This window comes from Sturnus vulgaris, chromosome 21, assembly GCF_052056855.1.
Source record: "Sturnus vulgaris isolate bStuVul1 chromosome 21, bStuVul1.hap1, whole genome shotgun sequence".
Classification (NCBI taxonomy): domain Eukaryota; kingdom Metazoa; phylum Chordata; class Aves; order Passeriformes; family Sturnidae; genus Sturnus; species Sturnus vulgaris.
Window position 1 is genome coordinate 7644494 of NC_142263.1, and position 25058 is coordinate 7669551.

A 25058-nucleotide genomic window follows, 5' to 3' on the forward strand; every position below is an offset into this window, starting at 1 on the left:
CCAGTGGATAAATCCTGGAGAAAGCTGGTCCATTCAGGGAGGCATCAGAGTATGCAGTATTTGCAGAGCAAACCCACACACCTATGGTTGCCCTGATAACAGAACAAAAAGATGACACAGACCCATCTCTCTCAAGAGATGACAACTAATTTTGGGTACATGTGAGAAGGTTGGGGATTGTGTAACCACAAAAAGCCAAGTAAAAGCCATTTTTATCAGTATTCCCCTTTTACTTTTCCTCTGTTTATTGCAGAATCGTGTTGTCTGCTGGCTTCCCAGTAGGGAAACAGAAGAGGAGCTCCAATTTCAAATAAATTTTGTGCTTAAACCTCAGATGTGCTTATTGAAACAAGCACTAACAAACAAAAGCACGAGTTGTCCCTTTTTGTCTTTGCCTTCTAATGTTCATGCAACACCCAGCACAATAATAAACAAAAAGGAGCTTCTGGACACACAAAAGCAAAGGGACTGTTAAAGGACAACACATGACACTGTCAATTTGCTGAGGGCTGCCCTTCTTCTGCTTCCCCCATCATTAGAGCTTTCCTGGCAGCAGCAATGAAAGCAGGTGGGACAGTGCTGAACAGTTTCCACACCCTTAAAGTAGACAATGACAATCAAACACAGACTATACTCAGTCCACTGAAACCCATGGTCATACAATAACCTTGATTTTAGTAAGAGTTCAAAGTCTAAAATTACAGACAGGTCTTTTTTTATACAAGATGATTTGAAACTAGAAGTAGGGCAGAGACAACTCATGCTCAAGAATGGCCTTTAGTTTGTCCAAAGACCTACCTGAGTGGCTACCACGTGTTCTCCATAGTGCAGCATCACCTTCCCTTTGAGAACCAGCTGCAGCTGCTCCATGGACAGCAAGGGGAGAGCACTGCCCAGCAGTCGGTAGCACATGTAACTGAGTGAGAACACAGAACATTCCCTCAGGCTAAAGCACAGCAATAAATCCACACACGGGGTAAGACAGGGAGGAAGTGCTGGGGCAGGGTACAGGAGCAGGCAGGGAGATGGAAGTCAAAACCTCTGGGTCAAGAAACAGAAGGATAACATGGGAAAGAACACACAGTGTAAGTTAAAACAAACCTCACAGGCCCTGATTTCTCCTTCAATAGCCCATTCTCCACAACTTCATTCCAGAAGAGTTCAAAGGCACCTTCCTTCAGTGCAACTTGTAGCAAATCAAACGCTACACTGGGCAATTTCTTGTCTTCCTTCTCAGACTTGGCAGCGCTTTTCAGCAGCTCTACAAGCCTGGAAGAAATAAAATAATGTGAGAGATCTGACCTGAAAGGGAATTGCTGAAGGCCAAGTTCACCCTGCTGAAAGACACAGAACATTTCCTGAGAACTGCAGGCTGCGCCTCCTGGGACAAATGACACAAGTCTAACTTGGGAACCTGCATAACAATTAACACCTAACCCTCAGCAGCACCTGCAGTGGCAAATATAAGCAGGAATCAGAACCACAGCCACATTTCTCTGACTGCTAGCCAAGAGGAAAATAATGTTCATTTAAACCTCCTTAGTTAAGAACTTACCTGGAAATATTTTCTTTATTTACAACAGTAGGTGAGCCAAACAGCTTCTTCAGCTTTTTAGGTTTCAGAACACCAGGGAATTTCTGCATACCCACAAGCAAAAGGTGTAGGTTCTCTGGAGATGTGAAGGCTGAAGACAGGTCACTTTGCAAGATGTCAAACAGGACCTCTTCAAACACAGTTTCAGGTACCTAGACAGGAACAAGGGTTAAGAGTATGTAAGAAATATCTGAGGGCATTTTACAAACTTGCAGAGCAGAAAGTACATTAAAGTATCTGCATTGGAGGACATTTTACTAAAAGCTTGCAGTGTTCTGGAAACTCTAGAAAGAGTCTTTATGGTGACACAATGAAAAATAAATAATGGATGTGTCCATGACTGCCAGACAGTCCCAGGTGCTTAACCATGGGGAGTAGGACAATATCCTGTCATCAGACAGTAGTTCTGGTCACTGACTCCAGTTGCAAATGTTCTCTTGCTGTCTGACTGCTTTGCCTCTACAGCCGGGCAACCCAGGGACAAGGAAACTCTCTACTTTTATTTAACACTGCTAGTCTTCACATCTACAAATAATATCCACTTAAAAAAAAGGGAATAAACTCTCTTTTAACTACATACTCAGAGCTCTTTACTCCTTGTCCCTACATTATTTCATTCCCAACAGCCCAAAATGCAACCTTAGGCCCAGGCTTGGTGGCTTGCTGTTCAGAGTTTTCAGTATACATCTATTCAAAAGAGCAGATGGTCTAACACATAATCCAAGCAAGGGAAATGGGAAACAGCAGGCTGTGGGACTGTCCACAATGAAGTCAAATAAGCTAAATCAGAGCACCCTTCCCAGAACACAAGCATCTGCCCAGAGGCAGCATAGGGACAGCTCCCACCGTTCACACTCACTCTTCTACACCCCCTATAACTTCCAGCTAGAAAGGAAAATCTGACCCCAAAGCCAAGCCCTCTCCTTCTCCAACCCCACAAACTCCACAGCTGTGCCTGTACCTCAGAGGTGATGTCAATAAGAGTTTTGCGTGGGAGATCTCTGAGGTGTGTTTGGTAATTTGTCAGCTGCTGGAGAAGCTGGATGCTCTCCAGCAGAGCTTTCCGGTCCTAGAAAGGAAAGATAAACCAAAACCAGAGGACATATATCAGAAATTGAGCTGAATGCTCAAGTAATAATCCACTCTTTAGATGTTTATGCCTACTTGTAATAAGAAACACGATAGGCCACTCAGCTTTTTTCAAAATCATGTTTTCCAGCTGGGTATGACAACAGATCCCTTCCTTCCAGAGTGGTAGGAACCTCCTGTACTATTTAACACAGTTCCTACATTCTACTCAGCAACAGACATTAAAAAAGCACAAAGAGTCCATGGATGAGAGAAATGAACTGAACTTGATGCTTCAAGTGCCACTGCATGGATTACCCAGTGACCCAGCCTTTCTCTGTCAATCCTTTTTCCACATCAGAAGCCCCAGAACCAGAACTGACACACCTGACATCAGTGTTACCTTCACAAGCCGTCCAGACTGGAATAGAGACATAACTCCAAAGAAATTCCCAAAAGCAGCATTTCTCACAAGTTTCTGAAAGAAAAAAAAAAAAAGAAAATAGGTTAAAAGCTACTTACTGTCCTCAGAGGCTAGATTTTACATGCAGCTACATGATCAGTGGAGCAAGAAGGCAGGAAGATCCAGCCTTGAACACCCCACAACAGGAAGAGAACATGCTGAAAAGCAACCCCCTGCACAATGTTAAAGGACTGTCCTAAATTACCTCTTCATCAGATTGACAAATCTCACTTAAAACAGGGCTAGATGACAATGTCATCAACTTCCAATTTTTAGAAATATTTGTTATTTCATTATAGTCACTTGCTTTAGCAAGAACCCCAAAATTACACTATACACTAAGACTTCAAAGAACAGAGAACAATTCATTTAAAGTAGCAGTTGACAAATGTTGCCATGAGCTGACTTACTTTTTTCACTTTTTCCAGATCGTGTTTTTCTTTTATCTGTTCCAAAATGCTGCACAATGGAATTTCCTCAAAAGCCTGCAAAACCTGAGGAGAGAGATGGAATAGCTGTTTGCAGTTCTTCCATTTCATGACATTGTATTGGGTTAAACTATAATAGAGCTGAACAGTTATTCAGCACAGCAGCAGATGTGCTGCTTTATCAGGCCAGAATAAAGACAACCAGATCAGTAAAGATGTAGAGAACAGAAAGCAGGCTGTGAGAGCTGGGATTGTGCAGCTTGGAGAAGGCTCCAGGATGATTACTTAGGAGCTTCTTCCAGTGCCTGAAGAGGCTCCAAGAGAGCTGCAAAAGGACTCTGGAGTCCCAGAGTACCAGGACAAGGAATGACTTCACATTGACAGAAGGTTAATTTAGGTTCGATATTAGGAAGAAATCATGCCCTGTGAGGGTGGAGAGGCACCAGCACAAGTTTCCCAGAGAAGCTGTGGCTGCTCCATCCCTGGAAATGTTCAAGGCCAGGCTGGATGGGACTTGGAGCAACCTGGTCTAGAGGAAGGTGTTTGTGCCCACGGCAGGGGATGGAACAAGATGATTTTTAAGGTCCCATCCAATCCAAACCATTCTAGGATTCTAGGCACACACAAATATATCTGCTGATACTCTAGGGACTTTCCCTGTATGTGACAGAATAATAATGAGAACATTTTGCTGAAACTGCCTGATCCCATAACCAAGGCAATCAAACTTTTCATTATGGGCAATGCCCTGATCAAAGCAGGAAAGACACAGGCTCTTCTGCTTTCTCAAATTCTCAGATAACATGAGCTCACACACCACTGGTGATACCAGCTGCTGGGAGTCTTTGCTATGTTACAGACTAAACCATTGGGGAGGAAAAAAACTCTGAAGTGTTTGTTAAAGGGTTACCTTTTCAAATATCCCACATCAACCGACCCAGACCAAGAGCAAGACAGTTTTAAGAAGCAGTAATAGTACTAAATGCAGAATAATTGAAAACTTAGTCAAAGTTTGTAAATTAAGGACAAGGTCCTTGAAGCAGGACTGAATTCTGGAGTATGAATGCGATATTGGTATAGTTCATAACTTTGTAAGAGTTTCTAAAGCAGTGTGGCGTCATTTAAAACCACTAGGGTTAACTGAGAGAGCCTTCCCTCCCACGTGCACACAGGAGAGGCCAGAAGGGAGCCCTCCAGCCTTGCACACGCAGCAAAAGACACCCCAAGCATGGACAGAGGCTGCCGACGGTTCTGATCCGCGTTGGGAAACACTGACCTGCGCCAAGGCCAAGCTGAAGCCAGGGCGGGCGGCCTCGCGAGTGGCTCCCAGTCCCTCCACGAGCCGCTTCAGGGTGTACTTGAGCTCATCGTCCTGCAAGAGAGACCGTGCTGGGCGGTGCCCGGGCTGCTCCGAGCGCGGCCCGGCCGCAAGACCCGGGCGCGGAGCGCAGGGATGCTCTGTGTGACCCACTGCCCCCCCGGCCCCCGCCTCACCTTCTTGCCCTCCCGGAGGTGCCGCAGGAGGCTCTCAGTGGCCGCCAGCCGCACCTCCTGCTCCGGCTTAGCGATGTCCCAGAAGAAGTCGAGGAAGGCGCGGCCCTGCCGCAGCACCCCGCGGGGGTCGCTCACTGCCACGCCGCTGTCCCGCTGCTCCATCTCCTCCACCTCCTCCATCACCGCCATGCCGCCAGCGCTGCCGCACGTGGGGCCGCCCGCCCGCTCCGCCTCTTCCGGGGCAGCGCGGCCACCGCGGGACGGGCTGGGCCGCCGTGTGAGCCGCTGCTTTCAGTCTTCTTTGCCTCAGCCCCGCTCCCCGCGTGGGCCTCAGCGCCTGCCGGGCCCTCAGCCCCGCTCCCCTCAGCGCCTGCCGGGCCCTCAGCCCCGCTCCTCCCGGCCCTTCAGCCTCGCTCCCCTCAGGATCTTCCGGCCCTTCAGCGCCTGCCGGGCCCTCAGCCCCGCTCCCCTCAGCGCCTGCCGGGCCCTCAGCCCCGGTCCCCTCAACATCTCTCGGCCCTTCAGCCCCACACTCTGTCCCCTCAGCCCCCGCTCCCCTCATAGCCGCCCTTTACACCTCGCTCCTTCGACCCTTCATCCCACACAATCAGATTGCTTGCCCGGTGTGCCGCAAGCCAAGCGTGACACACTCTATGGACACATAGATTGATTATTTCAGAGTTGCGAGAGCCGCGGTGCTCGGTGGTGTTCCGCAAATCCAGCACAGCCCACCGGGCTTTTCACACCATTATTTATACTCAGAAGTTCAGAGTAACTTCCCAAGTACTGCCCATCTATCGGGATTGGTTAGTAATTTACAAGTTGCATAACCTCAGCTAACTTCTACACATGCTGAGAGGAAGGGTCTTCACAGGGTCTTTAGAATTATGATGAACATAGATCAGCTATAGGATATATGGACCTTGAGTCTTTTGCTAAGTTAGCAAAGTATACACAGGCATATACCAGCATCCGAATTTACGACGTGCTTAATGCCTATTAGTTCCAAGATGTCCTTGAGTAAGGGATGCTGGCTGCTTCCTGCCCCAAGGGTTAGATCTCCTTTCTTACTGAAAAATATGCAAATATCTTACATTAAAGACCATTAAGATAATCCTGATATGTTCTACATTTTGCAGCAGCCGCTCTGCTGCCCCCAGCCCCGCTCCTCCGCAGGGCTCCTCCGTCCCTTCTCTGCCCCAGGGCTCCTGGGCTTCCCTCAGCCCGTTCGCATCTCTGGAGGGCGGGATGGATCCAGGCTGGATCCTGTCCCGACGGGGACAGAGGGGCAAACCCTGCGAGGTGAGCCGGGATCGGCGGGGCAGGGGCGGTGGGGGCATAGTTGGTTATCGTATGAGAATCTGTCATTTTTATTAGAAAGCATTAAATTATGGCCCGACAAAAGGAGACAAACCAGTTTGTACGAATGGTATTTTTTAAGGACACTGTGAAACTCTCGCGTACAGCCCGTTGTCTTAATTTGCAATAAAATCCAGCACTATCCTCCAGCAGCCCTGTGAACTCAGCGTGTTGCTGCTATCCTGCCAGCACCGGTGTCACCCGCGGGAGTGCAGGGAATGACCCCGGAGCAGGATCCATCCCTGTGATCACTGTGATGACTGTGACACCTGGAGCAGGATCCATTTCCATGATCTCTGTGATCCCTGCCCGCAGCGATAGCGGGATGCTTGCGGAATCAAGAGCCGCGGGCTGGGCTTGTGTCAGAACTGGATGGTCCAACGCTCACCGGAGGCGTTACCGCAGCCCAGCCCGGGCAGATCCCGGGGGGACCCCCGACACATCCCGGGCACATCCGCGGGCAGATCCCAGGCAGAGCCTCCGGCAGATCCGGAGCAGATCCCCGAGCAGAGCCGCGGGCAAATCCCGCGCAGATCCCAGAGCAGACATCGATCAGATCCCGTCCCGGAGCCGACCGAAACGAGCCGCACGGTGTACCTCCCGACAGGCAGCAGCGCGGGCAGCCCCATCGGGGCGGGGAGCTGGAGGCAGGCACTGCGCGGGGCAGCTCCGGCCCGCGCGCCTCCGTATATAAGCGTTGCGGGGTCCTCGGGCGCGGTCCTGTCACGCTCGCACGGGGACGAGGCCGCGGCGGCGATGGCGGATTTTGATCCCTACGACGACCGGGCCTACAGCAGCTTCGGCGGCGGCCGTGGGTAAGCGGGGCCGGGGGCAGCACTCGGAGCTCCCCCCGTAGCTGGGACGGGAGCGGGGAGCAGTAGCCCCGGCCGGGCGAGGCGGGGGCGCGGCCGCAGGGCCCGGCCTGCCCCGCTCCGCAGGGATGGCGGGCGGGGGTTGCGGGATGGGGGCGCTGCCTCTGGAAACTGTTTGGGCTCGTTCTGCCCCCCGCCCGCCCTCCTCCATGGCGGGGAGGTGCCCTTCCGCTGCCCGTGGCGGACCCGCTTTGTGCGGCGGAGTGGGGGCTGCGGGTCCTGGGAGGTCTCGGCCGTCCCCGCGCTGCTCCGGCCAGCGCCGCAGGATTCGGGGCCAGGCGGCTCGGGAACGGCGGGAGGAAGAGGGTGTCGCTGTTCCCGCCGTCCCGGAGGCGAATGGAGGGGGATTTAGGGAGGTGCTGGGCCAGAGCCAAGGAAGGCCATGAGGAGCTTGTGTGGGGCCGGAGCGGGATGGGCGGAGGGAGCGTTCCTGAAGGGCTGGAGCAGGGCAGGAGACCGCGGTGCTGGCGGGACCAGACGCCCCCGGGAGCGGGCAGCGTTGTGGTGCCTGCGGCGGGAGGAAATGGGAGGGCTTTGTGGTGTCTCCGCTCGAGTAGCGCTGGGAGCCGCCGTCCTGCGTTATCCGGGGCTCCGGGTGCTCACTGCAAATCCCTGATCCTTCGGGATCGGGCTTGTCTCTGTCTCTTTACTGAAGAGTATTTTTAGGGGAGGAGCTGCAGAGACAATAACCAGTAGTTAGAAGTTTGTCTAAAATCACATTAGGAGGGTGCAATCAAACAATTGATTTTTTTGGCGGTTGCTGCTGTTACTAGTTTCTCTGTGTATGAAATAAAACAATAGGCATAAATCTGTGGAATAAACTTCCTTGTGAGCAAGTCTTCACAAATGTATTACTGTATAATCTATTCTTCCAGGGTATATTTCCTGATCAACAGTGTTTGTGCCCTTTTCTGCCCTTAGATTAATAACTTGGTTTCGTTTCAGACTCTTTAGGCAGCAGGGAGGAGCTGCTGGAGTTAAAACAGCAGTAAGTTTTTCTTGTCTTTGGAAGTATTCTGACACTTGAAGCTTTTCAAGCTCATTTTCATGCACTGATACCCTTTGTATCTAATTCAGGAATGTCCCAGAGCAAACATGATGTAGCCACTTGCATTTCTGTTATTTTTTTTGAGTTCTGTAACAAAATAACCTTGCCAGCAGTCTAAAATGATACTTGACTCGTTATAAACTCAGATATTGCTGCACAGTGTATTCTAGTCAGTGTAGGCATATTCTGTGAAGCAGTAAAATGCCAGTTAAAATGTTATTTTATATTCAGATTCCTGAAAGAGAACTTAAATTTGCTGTCAGGGAAGATGTGAATCCTTACTTGCCAAACTAAAGGCATCCTGCAAATTAGCAGATGTCTTTACAGGTAAGAAAATGTACATACTCTGATTTACCTGCAGTTCTAAACCGTACTAAACATCAGACACTGCTGATATTAGAGTGCAATGTATACTTCTATCTGATTTATTGTTATCACTATTAAGTTACTGATAGCTAATGCACAGTTCAGCAGGTGTCTGTGTGTATGGTATGAAGTCCTGTAATATATGAAGTGTAATGAAAGTATGACTGTTTTTGAAGGTTCTGATTAAAGAATCCCATGTTAATTTAAAGTGGCTCCTGCTCATTTTTACGTGCTCTAGGACTGTAGGAATAGTGTAAACTCAGCTGAAATGTAGTAGATTTTGTGGAAGTTGCCTTTTGTATAACCTTTGGTGTACATAGTGAGTGAGCACAGGATTTCAGTGTGACAGATGGGAAATCAGTGCCCAACAGGTTCTAACGTGTAAGTTACCTGCCTCTTTCTCATCATCAAAATAATGGTGGAAGAGCATCAAGATATGACTGGTGTGATGAGATGGGATTTTGCTACACCTGAGGTGTTTAGTGATGCACTGACTAAAAGCTGAAGCATATTAGGGGATGCAGAAGTCACTTTGTTCCTGGTGAAGAATGTGATGCTGACATAAATGACAAAAGGCTTACTATAAGCTTTTTAGGAAGTATTTTGGAGCCCAAAATTTGACAGGAGAACCTGTAGTTAAGCATACTGAGGCCTAGTTGAAACTGAAACTGTCTGTAGGGATTCCCAGAGTTGAAAGAAAGGGAGTGTTTACCACTCCTAACTCACTGCTAGGCTGTTTATTTAGGTGTGGCATGAAGTGCTGAGCACCCTACTAAAGGTTAAGATTCACCTGCTGAAGTGCTGCACAGTTCAGTGAAAATGGATAGGACTTATGCTTCTGGCAGCTTGGATCCCATCTAGCATTGAAAGAGAACTCCTAATTTTTAGGCTTGGGTAAGTGTTTTGCTGCAGACATCTGATACTTACTCCAGACATGTCCAGGGTTGCTTGAATAAATTGGGATTGAATTTAGTGTTGTGGTCTTGGAGAGTTGACACTGTCACCCTGCTAATCCTCATGCTGCCCCAGAAAAGCTCTAATGTCAGAACCCAGGTAAGCTATTGTCTCTGTGCTGTGCAAAAGGGAAATCTCGAGCTTTGCTCTCTAGTGAAAGGCTATTTAACTCAAATGTTGGGTTTCAAAATATCCTTCATTTTGAATTTCTGGCAGATCTTCTTTTCTGGAGACATAACCAATCTTTGCAAAAGAGTAGCTTTAAAATGGGAATTTAGTTGTTTTCTACCTAATATGGCCAAATTCATTAACTCAGCCCACCAAAGTTTAATTTTGGGGGTATTGCTTGAAGCAAACTTTCCTCTTCAGCTTTCTGCTTAGGTTTTCTGAGAAGGAAATCAAGTCATGTCTTTCAGATTCTCACAGTAAGATGACATAATTATTACCTAATTGTGTCTAAGCAAAAGTTTACAGTGGGAAATGCAGATATTCATTCAGAACTCTGGTTTGCCTAGTTCTGATGTGGTTTCAATTATTTTTTTACTTTTGTCCTACTTTGTTGCAAATGAAGGACTCTTCTTCCAATCTCATTGTTCAGTTACTAAAGTCAGCCCTTTTCTTATTTCACTGTTTCAGTGTTGGAAAAAATGTAGGGAAGTACAGAAACAGTTTCTTTTTGTGTTGCTATACCTGAGTTCCATGAGAAATTTGGTTTGAAACTTAATTATTGCCTATTGCCTGTCTTCAAATGGAAACTAAAATAACAAAGGTATAGTTATATTTGATAATCAAAGCCTTAATATCAAATTGGAGAAGAATATTTAATTTTCTGACTTTAAAATCAGTCTGGATTGCACAATAGGGCATGGATTTCCACACATTCAGCCCGTGAAGTTCTGGTGCACTGTGGTAGAAAGGAGGTTTGTCTGTAGCACAGAAATCCTTTTGGGGATTGAGAGTGTGGTTTTAGAAGTGGCTCAAATGGAGCTGAGTGGAGATTGCTGATGAAAATTGTAGTTCCAGCCCTTGTTCTCCTCCTCATTCCTATCTTGACTGAGGACTCAACTCCAGGGTGGGTTTTTAGGTGAACCAGTTCCCTGTGAGGTGACTGTGGCAGCTCAGGGAACATCCTGAGAATGGGTACAAGGAGAGAATGCTCCTTTAAAACTCAATTCTGATGTTCCTGTAGGACATAAACATTAAGGTTTTCTTTTTTGGATGCAAGTTGAATGTATGGTAACAGCTGTTCCTAATGCTGTAGATCATAAATAAGGACAAAGGCATGGAACTGATTCTATGTATTATGGGGTTATTTAGAACAGCAACTCATCTTTCTTGGAGTCCCTCCTTAAAACTCAGTCTTGTAACTGAAGTAATTCACAACTATTACAGCTTTAGTTCTCCAGTATGTTTTTGACTTGTTAATGAGACAAAGGCAGATGAGGAATATTGTCAAAAATGTTAAAATGCAAACTTGGGTGGACACTAATTAAAGATATGTAGATTGTGATTCAAGTAGATTTAGCAGCATGTTGATAGTGTTGGTGACAAATGATTCTTGCATGGAGCTGCTAAATAAGGCACAAATGATAGGCTGACCTAGGAAAAGTTAAGGAATCTTACTCAAGCTGAGTGCATTATCTGATTCATTAGTAGTAAAATATTTATTCTCGAATGAAAAAAAAATTCTGTCCAGTACCTTGCTTGCCCAGAGGTTTTTTTGACTGCATGCAACCTGCCAGAATAAAAGGAAATGATAAAATTATTTGACCTTCTGGATTTTAGGAAGGTCTCTGCAGCAATGTACTTGGTCCATGTCACATTGGCAAATCCTGCTTTGGTACAGCGTGTGTTCCACCGTGGTTTTAAATGCACAGGGAGCTTCAGGGAAAGGGAACAGACACAAGCAAAGCCCAGTAGAAGGAAGGTGAGGAAGGGAAGATGGACAGTGTAGTAAATAGATATTTCAGGTAAATGTCAGATTGCTTTTGTGGGACTAATGGTGTTGGAACCAGTAGCACTCTGTAGTCTACAAGTCTAGGAGCTTTAACTTCAGGTTGCCTTGTACATACATTGCTCTCTGTACAGAAATTCCAGTCCTTTGAAGATTGGGCTCTGCAGGAAGTTCACACAGATGTGTTACATTAGTTCATTAAAGAATTTAGCAGGTACAATTTAGTTCCTCAGCATCCAGTGCCAAGAATTTAACTGGTACTGAGGGACAAGACAGGAAAAGACCACCCAGTTTACCTCTGTAATTCACAAGACAAAAGAAGAAAACATCCAGAGAGCACATGATTGTTTTCTGCCTCAGAACTCCTCGTTCAACCAAATTTTTGTGTGTAGTTCAAAGCATTCTGGTTCAGATATCCAACAATTACGGCCACAGCTTCAGACTTGGGGGAAGGTATTTCTCTTAAGCTTAATGTTGCTCAGATAATTTGGATAATTGTGGAGTGGGTGTTGATAATACACTCTTTAGTTTAAAGCATTGGATCCAGCTTAATTTCCAGATAAGCTGACAGACCTGTGCCATACAAGTATTTCTTCATCACTATAAATGATTCTTAAAATCTGTTCTAAGATGGTTCTTTTAAAAGGTAATATTTTTGAGCAGGGGACATCAGAGTTAACCTTATGTGGCTTTCCTTAGTGAATTATGAGTTGAGAAGTTCATTCATCACCTCATAATGTACTCAGTTTCCTATTGAAGTACTGCATCAGGTAATACAGGCAAGGAGTTGACCAACAGTTCAGGTGGCAGGTGCAGGCCAAAGGACAGGTTAACTAAGCCAGGCTGTGGGAGAATTGGCTTGCAGCTGCACCTGAGCAGTGCTGTGGCTGCACTGTGGCTGTGCTGGGAGGCAGTTCCAGGGGCACTGTGCTTTTCCCAACAGGTCTCGTGGTGGTGGCCTTGGTTCCCGCAGAAATAAAGAGCTGCCAACAGAGCCCCCTTTCACAGCATATGTGGGAAATCTGCCCTTCAACACTGTCCAAGGAGACATAGATGCCATTTTCAAGGATCTCAGCATAAGGAGCGTACGACTAGTCAGAGACAAGGAAACAGACAAATTTAAAGGTGAGTGCTCAGAGTTCTTTGGTGGTAGATGAAAAATTTGTAGGAGGAAAAGCCACTTTAAAAGGGAATTTCAGTCTAAAGCACAGTTCTCTGCTTTTATGTTGACTTCTGCAGGTTTTCTTGTTCACTAATATGTATCCTTTGAATGAGAGTTACTGTTTCATCAGTGTGAGATACAGAGTAACCTGAGTGAGGAGTCAGTATTTGCCCTGACATAACTTTGTCAAACTTGTCTGGTATGAATTCTACCAGAGCTGACCCACTCAAGTCCTGTGGCCTAAAGTATTGAATAATTCCTTTACTTCAGAAAACTCCCATTGCTTCAGCTCTGTCTTTTTTTAGTAGACAGGGAGAAATCAGGCAGTTGTTTTAGAGGATGCAGATTCAAATGCTATGGAAATTATCTAGTGAAATGAACTATATTTGTAAGTTTTAAGGGGTGGAAAAGGCTTACCTTGGATAACAGAGGGCCTCTGAAAAGGAGTAAATCCACTAAATGATGTGATGACACAAAAATCACACTGCTGACTACATAAGTATTTCAATTTCTTGTTTAAAAACACTAGGAATGAAGTGTCAATATTCAGCTGAATAGCTGTCTGAAGGTGAAGATCAGATTTAATCTATAATGAGGACTCTGTGAAAAAGGGAATTAGGCTCTTGGCCTTCACAGAGTGCCCAGAGTTCTGTTTCAGGATTTGCCCTGTCATTAACAGATGAAGGTTAATGTGTCCATTGTTGATGATAATTGGTTTCTGAGCCATATGCACATCACAACTCATGTTTCAAAGAGAAGGAAGCTGCTAGCAGGCATGCAGGAGAAGTTGTCTCTTACCAAGGCCTTTTAAAGTGCTGTTAACTTGAGATTTGTTTCTTACAGGATTTTGTTACGTAGAGTTTGATGAGGTGGAGTCGCTCAAGGAAGCTCTTACATACGATGGTGCAGTAAGTACACTTACAATTAATTTGTGAAATCAAAGACAAGCAGAGGTCTCAAACTCTTTGGCAGCCCTTATGATAATCCTGAACAGATTCTCCCCTTGATTTGACAGCTTTTGGGTGACCGATCACTCCGAGTGGACATAGCAGAAGGCAGGAAACAGGATAAAGGCGGCTTTGGCTTCAGAAAAGGCGGCGGGCCTGATGACAGAGGTGATTCCGTTTTTCTGACTAGCTTAAATATAGTGGTCATAGTTATGGCTTCTGGTGCTGACTAATGCTGAGACAAGGCATGCAAGTGAACATGAAGATGATACTGAAAAGTGAAATTTTGTTTGTATAGATGTATGTGTTTCTAACCAGCTGCTGCTGCTGCTCCTGAGGTGTCTGAAATTTAGCTGTGCTTTGTGTCCAAAGGCTGGATGTGTTGTCACTTCTAACCCAGGAAGTGAGACCAATACCCCTAATAATGTGTTGTGTCTTGCAGAGGACAATCATAAGCCCAACAGTCTGATCTGCTACTATTTTATGATGATCTATGGAAAGTGAGTAAGCACATGTAGACAAGTGCTTATTTTGGAGTATGTCTCTTGTTCCAGTGTAAAAACATTCTTGCCTGTAGTTGCAGGATGGTTGAACTGGACTGACCAGAGGTTTCCATTGAATGTGTATTAAAGAAACTTTTTTTGGCCATTTATTCTTTGTTAACTTGAACTAACTGTTGCTGTGCAATGAAACTTGGTAGTACCAGAAGAAAAGAATTTTCCAGCAGCATAATTTGAATACTGAAGGACTGAAACATTGATTTGGTATTCCCTTGCTCAGTCTTTCCCATAGCTCCAGACTTGAACACAATTGTGACTTTTTTCCTAGGAATGGGAGGAGGTTCCAGAGAATCCAGAGGAGGTGGATGGGATTCCAGAGATGACTTCAATTCTGGTATCAGTATTAACACTTATACAGATAGGAAGCCTAAAAGGCACTGAAATGTTCTCATTTTCATTTGTCACCATTACTGGTTTGGTTGAATCTACTGTATGTGCCAACTTTGGACATCCTGCAGCTGTGGTGGGATTCCTCATGGGGAATCTTCCATTGCCTTGAGAGGAAAGTGTCTCAATATAAAAGTCTGTGGAATGACTGTAAAGGACAGAATTCTTGTCCAGATGTAGCCTATGGGTGACTGTTTTAAGCATTTCTCAAACATACAGCTAAGTAAATTTCTGAATAGTAGCAGAAACAGACAGATGGTGTAGGAAGCCTGATACTGTGTCAGAGCAGAGGCTTTCATCTTCTCAAAGAGATGTGATGTCATTATATGTGTGTCCCTGAAGTAAGTGACTTCTCTGAAGTCAGATTAGTGTTCCAAAGCACTGTAAATGCAAGATGTTCCTGAACTTTTAGAGCTGTTTTGGTAATGCAGCTGCAGCAAGTGAGTGAGCTTGCTGAGTGGAAGGCAGTGATGGAGCCACTGGGTTTGTTTTTAACTTCCAGTCAGTTCCAGCTATTAGAATGCAGGGTGGCATTAACACAATTGCTTTTGTCCTCTGAACTCATGGGTTTGGTCCATTTTCTGATGGGGAGATGTTGGCAAGTACAACTTTGCGGTGTCTGGTCTCTGCGTGAGTGGAATGAGCGATGTAGGAGAAGCCAAGTGTGACCTTGGCCCAGCATGGATTGGAGCATGATGCTGGAGAGAGGAGCTTGCTGCAGTCCTGTGCTTGACCTGCCTTTGGAGCTAAGCCTTCTGTGTCACAGCTTCATACCTTCTTTGGCAGCTTCTCCAAATGTGGATGCATTTCAGCCTTTAAATGCTGGATGAGTGATTTGTGAGCCAGAAGTTTAGCATTTCAGTCTTAGCTGCTACAGAAGCTTTTCTTCTCAGGTTGTACAGCCTCGCTCTAGACGAAGTCTTTAAAGATGCCTTGTTTGGCACTGAAGTAAGGGACAGCTCTGCAACTCTGCCAAATACTGAAGTGAAAAGGAGAATCTCAGTTGGGAACCAAACAACTTTCTCTTCCCGGCAGCTTCTGAAAATCTGAGTGTATTCCTTTCCCATATGCTGAGAGCCTGAAGTGTCCTCCTCCTACTGAAATACAGGCTAGATACTCAAGGCTAGTCACTGGTACAGACTGGAACTCTGGTCAGTGACAGATAGGGTTTGTTTTTGTTTTTTGGGGTTTTTTTTTTGTTTTTTTTCCTATACATAAACCAAAGAAATGCAGTCAGTTTAAAGTCTGGTTTGGTTTTTTATCCCCAGCCTTTTTAATTAGTTTGGTAAATGCCTGGTCAGTTTATAGTACAGCTGGACATCTCTGGGGTTTTACTCTGCTTTATAAGTGTATTTCACTACTTCCCAGCTATTTTGCCATTTGCTCTGTTCTGCAGATTTCATGCTAAGGTTGTAGCCAGTGTGATGATCTGGCTATGGAAGTACTCTGAGTACTTGTAATGTTGTCTCTCAAGTCAGCTAATGATGTTAACAAACTGAAGTTAGAGCCAAGGTTCATATTTTAAACTCATTTGACCCACTCTCCAACACTCCCAATAACCCTTTAAGTGGATAAAACACTTTCTCAATTTGGCATAGTATACTTGGTTTCAAATGGAACCCGAACAACTCCTGCAGAAGGTGCTAGAGCTCTGTGAAACAATCTGCCTGCAGACAAAGGCTCTCAGTGCATCACCTCGGACTGGCAGCGGTGACTAGCAAGGTTTTCAGTCTAGATTAAAAACATTGCAAAAGATGCTCTTTAAATTCACTGTCTCCTGTCTTCAGGATTCAAAGATGATGACTTCTTGGGAGGTCGGGGTAGAGGAACCCGCCCTGGAGACCGGCGGCCACCAGGGGCCTCCATGGGGAGCGGCGGCACTGGTCGCTTCAGAGATGGGCCTCCCCTTCGTGGGTCTTCCATGGACTTCAGAGAGCCAACAGAAGGTAAGCTCCTGCTGGGTGGGATTTGTCTTCCTCCACAAAGGAGACTCCTGGTTTTGTTGTCAGGTTGAAGCTCGTGCCCTGCACAGGCAGATCTCACAAGTGGGATGTTTTTCCTTTCAGAGGAAAGAGCACAGCGACCCCGACTGCAGCTCAAACCTCGAACAGTCGATACTCCCCTCAATCAAGTAGCCAATCCAAACTCTGCCATCTTCGGAGGAGCCAAGCCCCGGGAGGAAGTAGTAAAAGAACACGACTGAGTCTGGGGTTGAGAGGGAATGGGGAGGCGGGAGAAAAAGCAAGACAGTACAGAGTGACTAGCTCTGCTGGAATGTCAACCCTGCAGTTTACCATTCCTGCCATCTGGTATTTGTCCTCTTTGAAACCGAAAACACAGAGCTTGTGAATGCATGTCAGCTGTTAACAAGTGGTTTTTAGTACGTTCTTGGCTTTGCTGTATCTAGTGCCTGCTTTGTGCTGAGTTTCCCTCTTCTGTTTCCTTCCAAGCAGCACAGTTGCCAGTAGATAAGGCAGTGTGGCTGCTTCCACAAGTGTGGAGGTCTCTGGACAAAGGTGCTGCTTCACTTCTTCCTTTCTGGGTTTGTTTTACTTTAGAAGCACAGGTTAGACTTAGTTATTTCCCTGTATTGTTTCCTTTTACTTCCTCAGTGTTCCTCTTCTGACTTGCATGTCTCGTTCTGTATTGCTGTGGCTCTGAAGAGGAAAACTGAAGAGTCCAGATGAGTTGAACAGAAATTTACAGTTCTAACCAAGTAGTGAAATACCATTTATGACAATTGGTGATAGTCACTGTTAACAGCAGAACCCCTTCTTAAACTAAGGGGGGCAGCTGCCCTTTCACATGGGTTGCCAGGAAGGATCAATTTAATGGATGCCTTGCCTGACAAGCCTGGTGAATAGCTGGTGGAATCAGTATGGACAAAGCCTCTGCCAGCAGCCTCTTCCTGCTGGCTCTCGACTTCCAAATGGTATGATGCCACTACAACTCTGAGCTCAAGGTTAGTGCTGCAAAGCCATGCCTGTTTGAGCACAACTGCTCACTGGCTCTTTCTGCTTACTTTTTTGGGTTTTACATGTTTGGTAAATTTTTAAATGAAGTTTCTACAAATAAAATTGACTTTTTTATTTTTGTTGAAGGAGTGTATACTTTGCCATGCAGTATTTGATCGTCACTATCCCCTGTATTTCTTTGCCCATTGGGGGTATAGTTTTAGGACCTCAGCTTTCAGAATACCTTGAAAATGGGCAGATTAGAAATCTTTCTGCTATAGACTCTCATGTAGAAGTTTGGGTAAAAAGCATCTCTTGTTACTACACCTCTCTTCACTTAAAATGTTTCTTGTCAGTGTTGTGTGGGAGGAGGGAGGGGAGGCTGAAGCAAAAGGAGAAATCATTAATGTTTAAAACTAAAACCTGGTTCTACTACACTGAAGTTTAGACACGTCCAGTGTATGGGAAAAGCTTGGGCCCATATTGCCAGTGCTGAGAGCCTTCAGAAAAACCAGCCAGCACCCCAGAGTACTTACAAGAGGAGGTTGGAAGCACGGCTGCCCCACTACCAGCACCACTGCTAGTGATGGATTTCTTCCCTAAGGTTCCCATTGTAAGTCAGAGTCCCAGCAATTTACAGAACTGCTCTTTCCTTCTTTCTGCCTTTCACTTAATCTGCTTCTGAGATAAGAACCATTTGTCTAACACTAATACTTAATTTAAGACAGACATGCATTTGTGTGGTTGTATTCCAAACCAATAATTGATCTATTTACATCTTCAATGTGGAAAAGATTTTAAGAACAAATTCCCATATAAAAACTCACTTCTAGTCAAGACAGTTGACTTTTAAATGTAAAAACAAAGGAAAAAAAAAAAAGAATTCCAAACACTTAGCACATTCTGCTTCATAACAAAATAAATTTATGGATATGGTATTTTGTGAATGATCTTTTAAATAAAAGAAAACATTAAGTAATATTTAACATTGGTCTTTATTTGAGTCTACTCTACCATGTTTTCCCCCCCTCAGTTTTCAAATATTGTGTTAATTTGTCCTAGAGCCATTCTGACACAAAATAAGGGGGGGAAGAAGAAAAGATAAAGGGGAGGAATCTAATCTAAAGAGTGCTGGAACAGTGAGGTAAAAATTAATAATGGGTGGAAATGAGCCCAACTTGTTTGTCCTGTGACTTCAGTGTCACTTGAGCACATTGCTCAGGCTGCCAGGTGGGATTTGGAATTCCTGCAGCTTGCAGGTCTTGCAGCTGCTCAGGCTGTGCTCCTGCCATGGGTGCTGCTGTCCTGTGGCTGGCACGGGGCAGGCTGTGTCTTTCCAGTGTGATGCTGAGCAGTGTCATGTGGCCTTTGTGCTGGGACAGTAAATGGATCAACTGCTGCTGTCTGTCAGCTTCCTCCAAACTTTCCCAACTGCCCCATTTCCCACTGGGCATAATGCTTAAGGAGGCTGCTGCCCTGTGGCTTTGAAGTTTGTGCTTTAATGTCCTGCAGGGTAAGTTGAAAGAGGTAGAGCCATGTTTTTATTGAGGAAATGAGCTCTGACCTCCCTGCTGCTTTTACTGCTTTCCATAGCCTGAAAGCATGGCAAGTGTTCCTGCTTCCAGCTACTCAGTCCAGCCTCTGTTTAAACCTGCTCTTAGCATAGCTTGAGCAGAGTCCCAGTCCTGAGCTGGAGCTGTGTGCCAGCACCTGGCTGTCCTGCCTGGCAGCCTGAGCAGTGTGGAAGGGCAGGGCTGGTTGAGAGTTGGTGCCCTGCAGCTCTTGCCACACTTTCCCACAGCTGCTCTGTCAAACTGGTGCTGCTGGAAGCAGGGATTTCATCACTGCATGGAGAAAAGGAAACCTGATGAGTGAGAGAGGTGGCAAATGGGTCATCTTAGTTCTAGATGTCTTTTTCTGTATCTGCTAATACTGGTTTGGTTAAGGGTTTCCCACTAGTGAAAGCAGCCTGATCCCAAAATCATTGTGTTACTGGTTTTATTTCTTTTATTTTTTAGGGTTTTTTAAAAGTAACTTTTAAAATGCAAACATTAATGCATTACCTGGTTTCTTTGGAGCATTCCACACTGTGCTTCCCATGTGGCTCAGAGTCAGACTCCTCCAGTCCTTTTCCTTTCCCTCCTTCAAAAATTTAATGGGTGAACATTTTCCTATACAGAAGCTTATCAAACCAGCTTTTGTCAACGGTTAACACAACTATATTTAATATAAGGATGTGGCAGTTAAGTTTTATAGGAGGAAGCAAGATTATTTTCTTCCCATCCTACTAGGAAAAGCAGTTGAGGTTTAACCTGTGATGCTTATCTTTATCTGCTGCTTAAAGCTAAGCCTGGCATGGCAAAGCCCAGACTGAGAAGGTACCAGCAGCATAGCAAATGGATCATTCACTTTGTGGCTATTCATGTTCTCACTGAGTTATTTCTGGTAGCTGTACAGAGCTTTCTTCCAGCTTAAACTTAGAAAATTAAACAAAACTGAAGGCAGGAAGGCATCAGGCAGGTTTTGGAACTGAAACAGAGTTTGCTTTGCTACTGTAGGAAGTGCTTTGCCCTGTTTCTCCAATTTGGTTGCAAGTGGGGAAGGTGGGAGTCTGCAAGAGCTGTTGGACACTGCAGCAGTGGACAGTAGCATTTAATGTGCTGCAAAACTCTGCAGTCAACCACCAAAAAATAAAAAAATAATCTCCACTGAACTCTTGAGTCCAGGAATGCCCTTGGGAGAGCTCATCCCAGTCCCCAGGGCAGCACCCAGTGCTGGCACGGGTGTGTTGCTGACTCACTGGGCTGTGCAAGCCTGGAGCAACTTCTGAGAGGGCTCCTTGTGCTTGTGGCCATCAAGGTGGTTCTGATGGCTGAACAAAGAGGTGGAGGAGTGTTCACACACTCAAATAATGCACTGGTAGAGTCACATTAAGTTCATGCCCTCGAGTGTGGCTTACTGGCCTTCCTAAAGCAGCAGCAACTTGTTCACCTGCTGAGATGTGCTGCCACTGCTCAGTCTCCAGTGCTGACTGAATTTCTGAAGTTCTCCAGGTGTCCCAGGGCTCATGATGATTGTGGCCAGTTTTGGATGATACTGATATTTTTAACCTATGAATACTGTTATAGTTTCAATCCTGTCTTTAGTACATAGTCTAGTAAGAGCATTTGCTGCCTGTAGTACTGGCTGCTGACTTGTCTTCAGGAAAGATGATAAAATTGTGAGAATTTTAGAGCAAATCCTGTAGTACTGCAACCCTTCTTCTATGTAGGAAAGATTTAACACTAAAGCCAGCAAATTTTGGAATGCATGTGCAACCTCTTCAACCAGAGTTGACATGTTGCAGCTTGCAGAGCAGCCCTTGTCCTGCTGCCTGCTTTGGACAAATCTGCTTGCAGTGACTTTGCTGGACACCCCCTGTTCCCCTGGGGGCGTTTTGGACATGAGCTCTGTGTGTCAGGTTGGCTCCAAGGCGTAGTCACAGGATTTCTGTACCAGCCCCATTCCCTCTCTGTGCACAGAAGCTCTCTCGAGGTTATTTGCACTCCCAGCAAGAGCAGGGGTGAGGAGCTGTTAACATTGAGCATCTTGAAATCTGTGTTGTTTATGTTTTACATTCTGATGGTTTCTGTGTTTCACTACCAGTGGAGTGCAAAAGCTCTGAAGGAAAGGGACTGCTTGGCTATTCCAGCATATTCTAGTGTAGAATCAATTACCTTTGTACTTCTCAAGGGCTTCCCTGGGATGGATTCTCGGGATGCAATTTAGTTCGTGTTGCTTGTCTTAGATTTTTAGAAAGGGGAGTTTCTGTGACTGAAAATGAATTTGATTTCCAGCTGAGAGTGGAATTTTCTCATCTAATAGTTGACTCCCTCCTCTTGAATGCCACTTACCCTCTGCAGGAATGAAGTATATTAAAAGTGGCAGAGAGACATCTTTTATTTGGTGCATACATTTTATTTATATAATCTGTAATTTATTCTGTTGTTCGTGATAGCACTTGCTGTAGCAGTATTAAACCAAACTGAATAGAAGCATTTAGGATGGTGTAATCATATTTTTGACCCTGCTTGCTGAAAGGCTTTAATCCTCAGTGCCAGACACTTGACTCTCAAGCCTGATGCACATTACTAATAGCAATACCTTGATGACATTATATGTTCAGCCCCTCTCCTGTGCACTCAGGCCTGCAGAGAAGCTCTGCTGTTCTCCTGTGTCTGCTCACAGGAACCTGAGATGGACACAAGATGAGCCATGAGGTTCTGGTGGCACATGTGGTGTCTTGGTGGGCACATGACAGCATTGTTAGGTCTGCAATCGTGTTCCTCATCTCACTGTTCCTGTAAAGAATTTTCTGTTTCCTTTTCCATCGTGGCAGTGACTCTGTTTGGTGACATCACCTGCTCAACAGCAGGTTCAGTGTGACATCAGCTTCCCTCATTTCTGTCCCCTCTGCAGCAAAGTACATCCAAGGGCTTCGAGGACTTCCAGCACTGTTACAGGAACAACCCTCTCACCTGTGTGCTCACCAATTCCTGTGTAAAGCTCCAGGGTATCCCAGGGTTGATGTTTTTGGGATGTTATTGCTGGGAATGCTACCACCACCTTTCTGCCCAGTAGGTTTCAGCCAGGTTAGTGTTCCCTGTGGTCAGGATTTGCTTCCTACCACAAGATTGTTTTGTTCATGTCACCGTGCTCCCGAGAGATCTGCCTCTTTCTTTTAAATAAACCAAAAACTCACAAAGTACCTCTATAAACCCCTGCAAAATCTGTACTGTAACGAATCTGTATAATTTGTATTGCTGTATAAAAATTCAAATAAAAGCATTCAAACCTTCTAGGTTTTTGTCTTCAAATTTAAGAATTATTGTGTCCACAAGGACGTACTCAGCAGGATAAGAACAGGAAGCTTTGTACCACAGGGATGTTTGGGATTAGTCTTTGCAAAGTTTACTTGGCCAGTTTTGTGAAGCACCCGGGGATCCTGGCTGTGAGAGGACTTTCCACTGGGTGGTAGCAGCATTTATTTTCCTTCAGCAGGAACGGAGCCACTTTCGGTTTCAGCTCAGAGAGAGCCAATGTGCAGCTGGGGCAGGGGAGGAGGCAGCACTTCCCCTTTGCCTGGGGAAAGGCTCATTCCCCTACAGCAGAGAGAAACGTTTCTGGGTGTATACAAAACCATCCAGCAACTACTTCAGCACATCAGAAAATTTCCTGCAGGATGTGGCTTTCGTTAGAGCTGCCATGAAAATGTTGCTAAACAAATGGAATGCATTGTAATCCAAATTTGTGGTTGGGATGAGACATGTGCTCATGTGTCCCAGAGCAGGAGGGGCTCGATGCTGGTGCACAGCAATGCTTGACTTGCAAATCTGGTGAGCTTGGAGCCTGTTGGAGTTTGGAAAACATTTGGATCTCTCTCAAACCTTCCAGCATTGGGTGTGTTTGTGCAGAAGGGGTTTAGATGATGCCCTGTTTTCCAGTCCTTGTTTCTCTGCTGATTTTTGATCAGTGTTAGTCACAACACCTGATTCAAGCAAAGTCAGCTGGACTTTGAGCAGCCCCCACCTTTATTTGAAATAATGTAAATCAGCCCTCGGGCATTTGGCTTCCCGGGGCCCAGGTAAGCTGAGTGGGGTAGAAGATGGGTTCTGCTGAGTTTTCTGGACCCAAGAGATCTCTCTGCAGTTTGTCAGCTTTGTATCTAAAGGTGAGAAGTGGGTTAGGTTAACTGGTGAATGTGCCTGAAGGAGTAGGAGCTATGTTATGGGAGGAAAACAAACCCAGGGTGAAATGGTTGAGCTTTGATAAGAACACAAATGATGAAATTACAATGTGGTTTCTATAACTTACTGCAGTCGATAAAAACATGCTGCTCCTGTGTTTTTGACCTTTTGTCAAATCAGAAATGGTTTCCAGCAGCAGGTCTCGATGAGGCAGAGGGGTTTCAGGAGGGTAGAGCCCTGTTTGGTGCCTGAGGGTTCATTTTCTGTGTGTTGGAGGAGAGCTGGTCTGGCCTCGTGCAGAGCAGAACCTGTGGCTGTGCTGGAAAATGCTCAGAGTGAAGACTCATCCTAAACCTTTACACCCAGCCCTTCTTAGGAGAAAGGAGATGGAGCTCACACAGAGGGGTTGCTGCTGCAGTAATTACCCTCTAATCAAGGTGATTGGTCTCTGCAGAGCACTGATGCCTTTGAAGGGCACCACTCTGCCCAAGAGTTGTTCTGTCACACCGGGGTGACTCTCCTTGGGCACAGGAGCAGCTCCTGCCTGCTCTGGAGAGGCTGAGTGCGTCCATCAGGGCAGTCTGGGGACTGACACGGGGTGCAGCCCAAGGGTAATGTCCACAGCACAGCACTGAGTCATACTCGAAGCTGAAAACAAATACGTGGCATCTTCAGAGCAGTGGCTGCTCCTGATGAAATTGATTTCAGGTACAAAAGATGAACTGTAAATGTCTCCACCCTATTTTGAGTATCAGTTCTGCTATAAAGAACTCTTTTGCAAAACTTCTGCTGTCAGATTATGTTTGAACACGTAAAAATCTTGTTAGAAAGCTGTAATAAACTCTTTAATCGCTCAGGCCTCTGATAGAAACGCCAATTTTGAAACAACTCTTTTGGCAGTGAAAAAAAATTTCACATTTTGCAATGTCCTTTACACAGAGACCACCCTGAAACCTTGTGAGCAATTAAAAGCTGAATCTACCTCTTTTTATCTTTGGTTCAGATTATACTGATTTCAAGATAGGATTCAGCACCTGAATTTTTGTCTGGGAATGGCTCTGGAAGGTATCTCTGGTTAGAATTGGAAGAGAAAATGTCGATTTGCACATACAGTGGATAATTATCTTATTGGAATAACGTTTCCTCTGAAAGCTCAATAGTCACATTTCATCCTAGAGTTGCAAAAATCGTAACCAGTTGGCTCCTTGACAATTTCTATGATGAAGAGTCACCTTCTTGCACAGTGAGCTGGGTGTAGGTGGCTGGTTGTGGCAGCTTCAGAGTGCCCTAATTTAAATATAACGAAATTTCCCTTTACAGAACAATTTACATATAAGAGAGGCTTTGTAGGGCAGCATGAAACGTTTTGTTTCTGGTTGTGACTCGTGCACCCCGTGGCTCTTGTACACATTTATGTGTGTGTGCAGACTTCCCTAGTGCTGGAGCAGGATCCCTCTTTCATGGACTGTGACAGGGTTTTAAGCCAATAGATGAATTCCCAACAGAGAATTCACGAACCCTTCTTATTCCATCCAAGCACCAAAAAAATCGAGGAATTGCTTTTTTTAAGCGTGCAGTGAAGTTGTGCCTGCTGCGTGCAAACTGCTGAAGCATAAAGAACTGGTTTTATTCTTACAGCCCTGGACAGGAGCTCCAGGTTTGGCCATCAGCGAGAGTGACCTCGGGCTATTTGCTGCCTTTGAAACTTGTTACCATTTTTCC

The 25058-nt window shown here is 45.5% G+C and overlaps 2 protein-coding genes across 3 annotated transcripts in view; one reads left to right on the forward strand and one right to left on the reverse strand.

Annotated features, from left to right (window-relative positions):
* MYBBP1A (MYB binding protein 1a) overlaps positions 1 to 5267 on the reverse strand; it is a 56545-nt gene extending 51278 nt beyond the window's left edge. Inside the window, exons 1-8 of the mRNA XM_014888011.2 lie at positions 5048 to 5267; positions 4830 to 4925; positions 3536 to 3619; positions 3066 to 3140; positions 2556 to 2663; positions 1556 to 1746; positions 1102 to 1269; positions 799 to 916 (exon numbers count right to left, since the gene is read on the reverse strand). Of these exons, the coding sequence (XP_014743497.2) occupies positions 799 to 916; positions 1102 to 1269; positions 1556 to 1746; positions 2556 to 2663; positions 3066 to 3140; positions 3536 to 3619; positions 4830 to 4925; positions 5048 to 5236 (1029 nt within the window). The 5' untranslated portion in view covers positions 5237 to 5267. The remainder of the gene's footprint in view (positions 1 to 798; positions 917 to 1101; positions 1270 to 1555; positions 1747 to 2555; positions 2664 to 3065; positions 3141 to 3535; positions 3620 to 4829; positions 4926 to 5047) is intronic.
* Positions 5268 to 7074: 1807 nt separating this feature from the next.
* On the forward strand, positions 7075 to 18591 carry EIF4H (eukaryotic translation initiation factor 4H). Of its 2 annotated transcripts, XM_014888019.2 has the most exons (7): positions 7075 to 7221; positions 12544 to 12725; positions 13606 to 13670; positions 13778 to 13877; positions 14538 to 14603; positions 16444 to 16602; positions 16723 to 18591. In XM_014888019.2, exons 1-7 carry the CDS (start codon positions 7163 to 7165, stop codon positions 16857 to 16859), a joined length of 768 nt encoding a protein of 255 aa, XP_014743505.1. In that variant the 5' UTR covers positions 7075 to 7162; the 3' UTR covers positions 16860 to 18591. The 2 variants fall into 2 exon arrangements, with proteins under 2 accessions (XP_014743505.1, XP_014743506.1); XM_014888020.2 differs by lacking the exon at positions 14538 to 14603.
* Positions 18592 to 25058: the final 6467 nt, after the last annotated feature.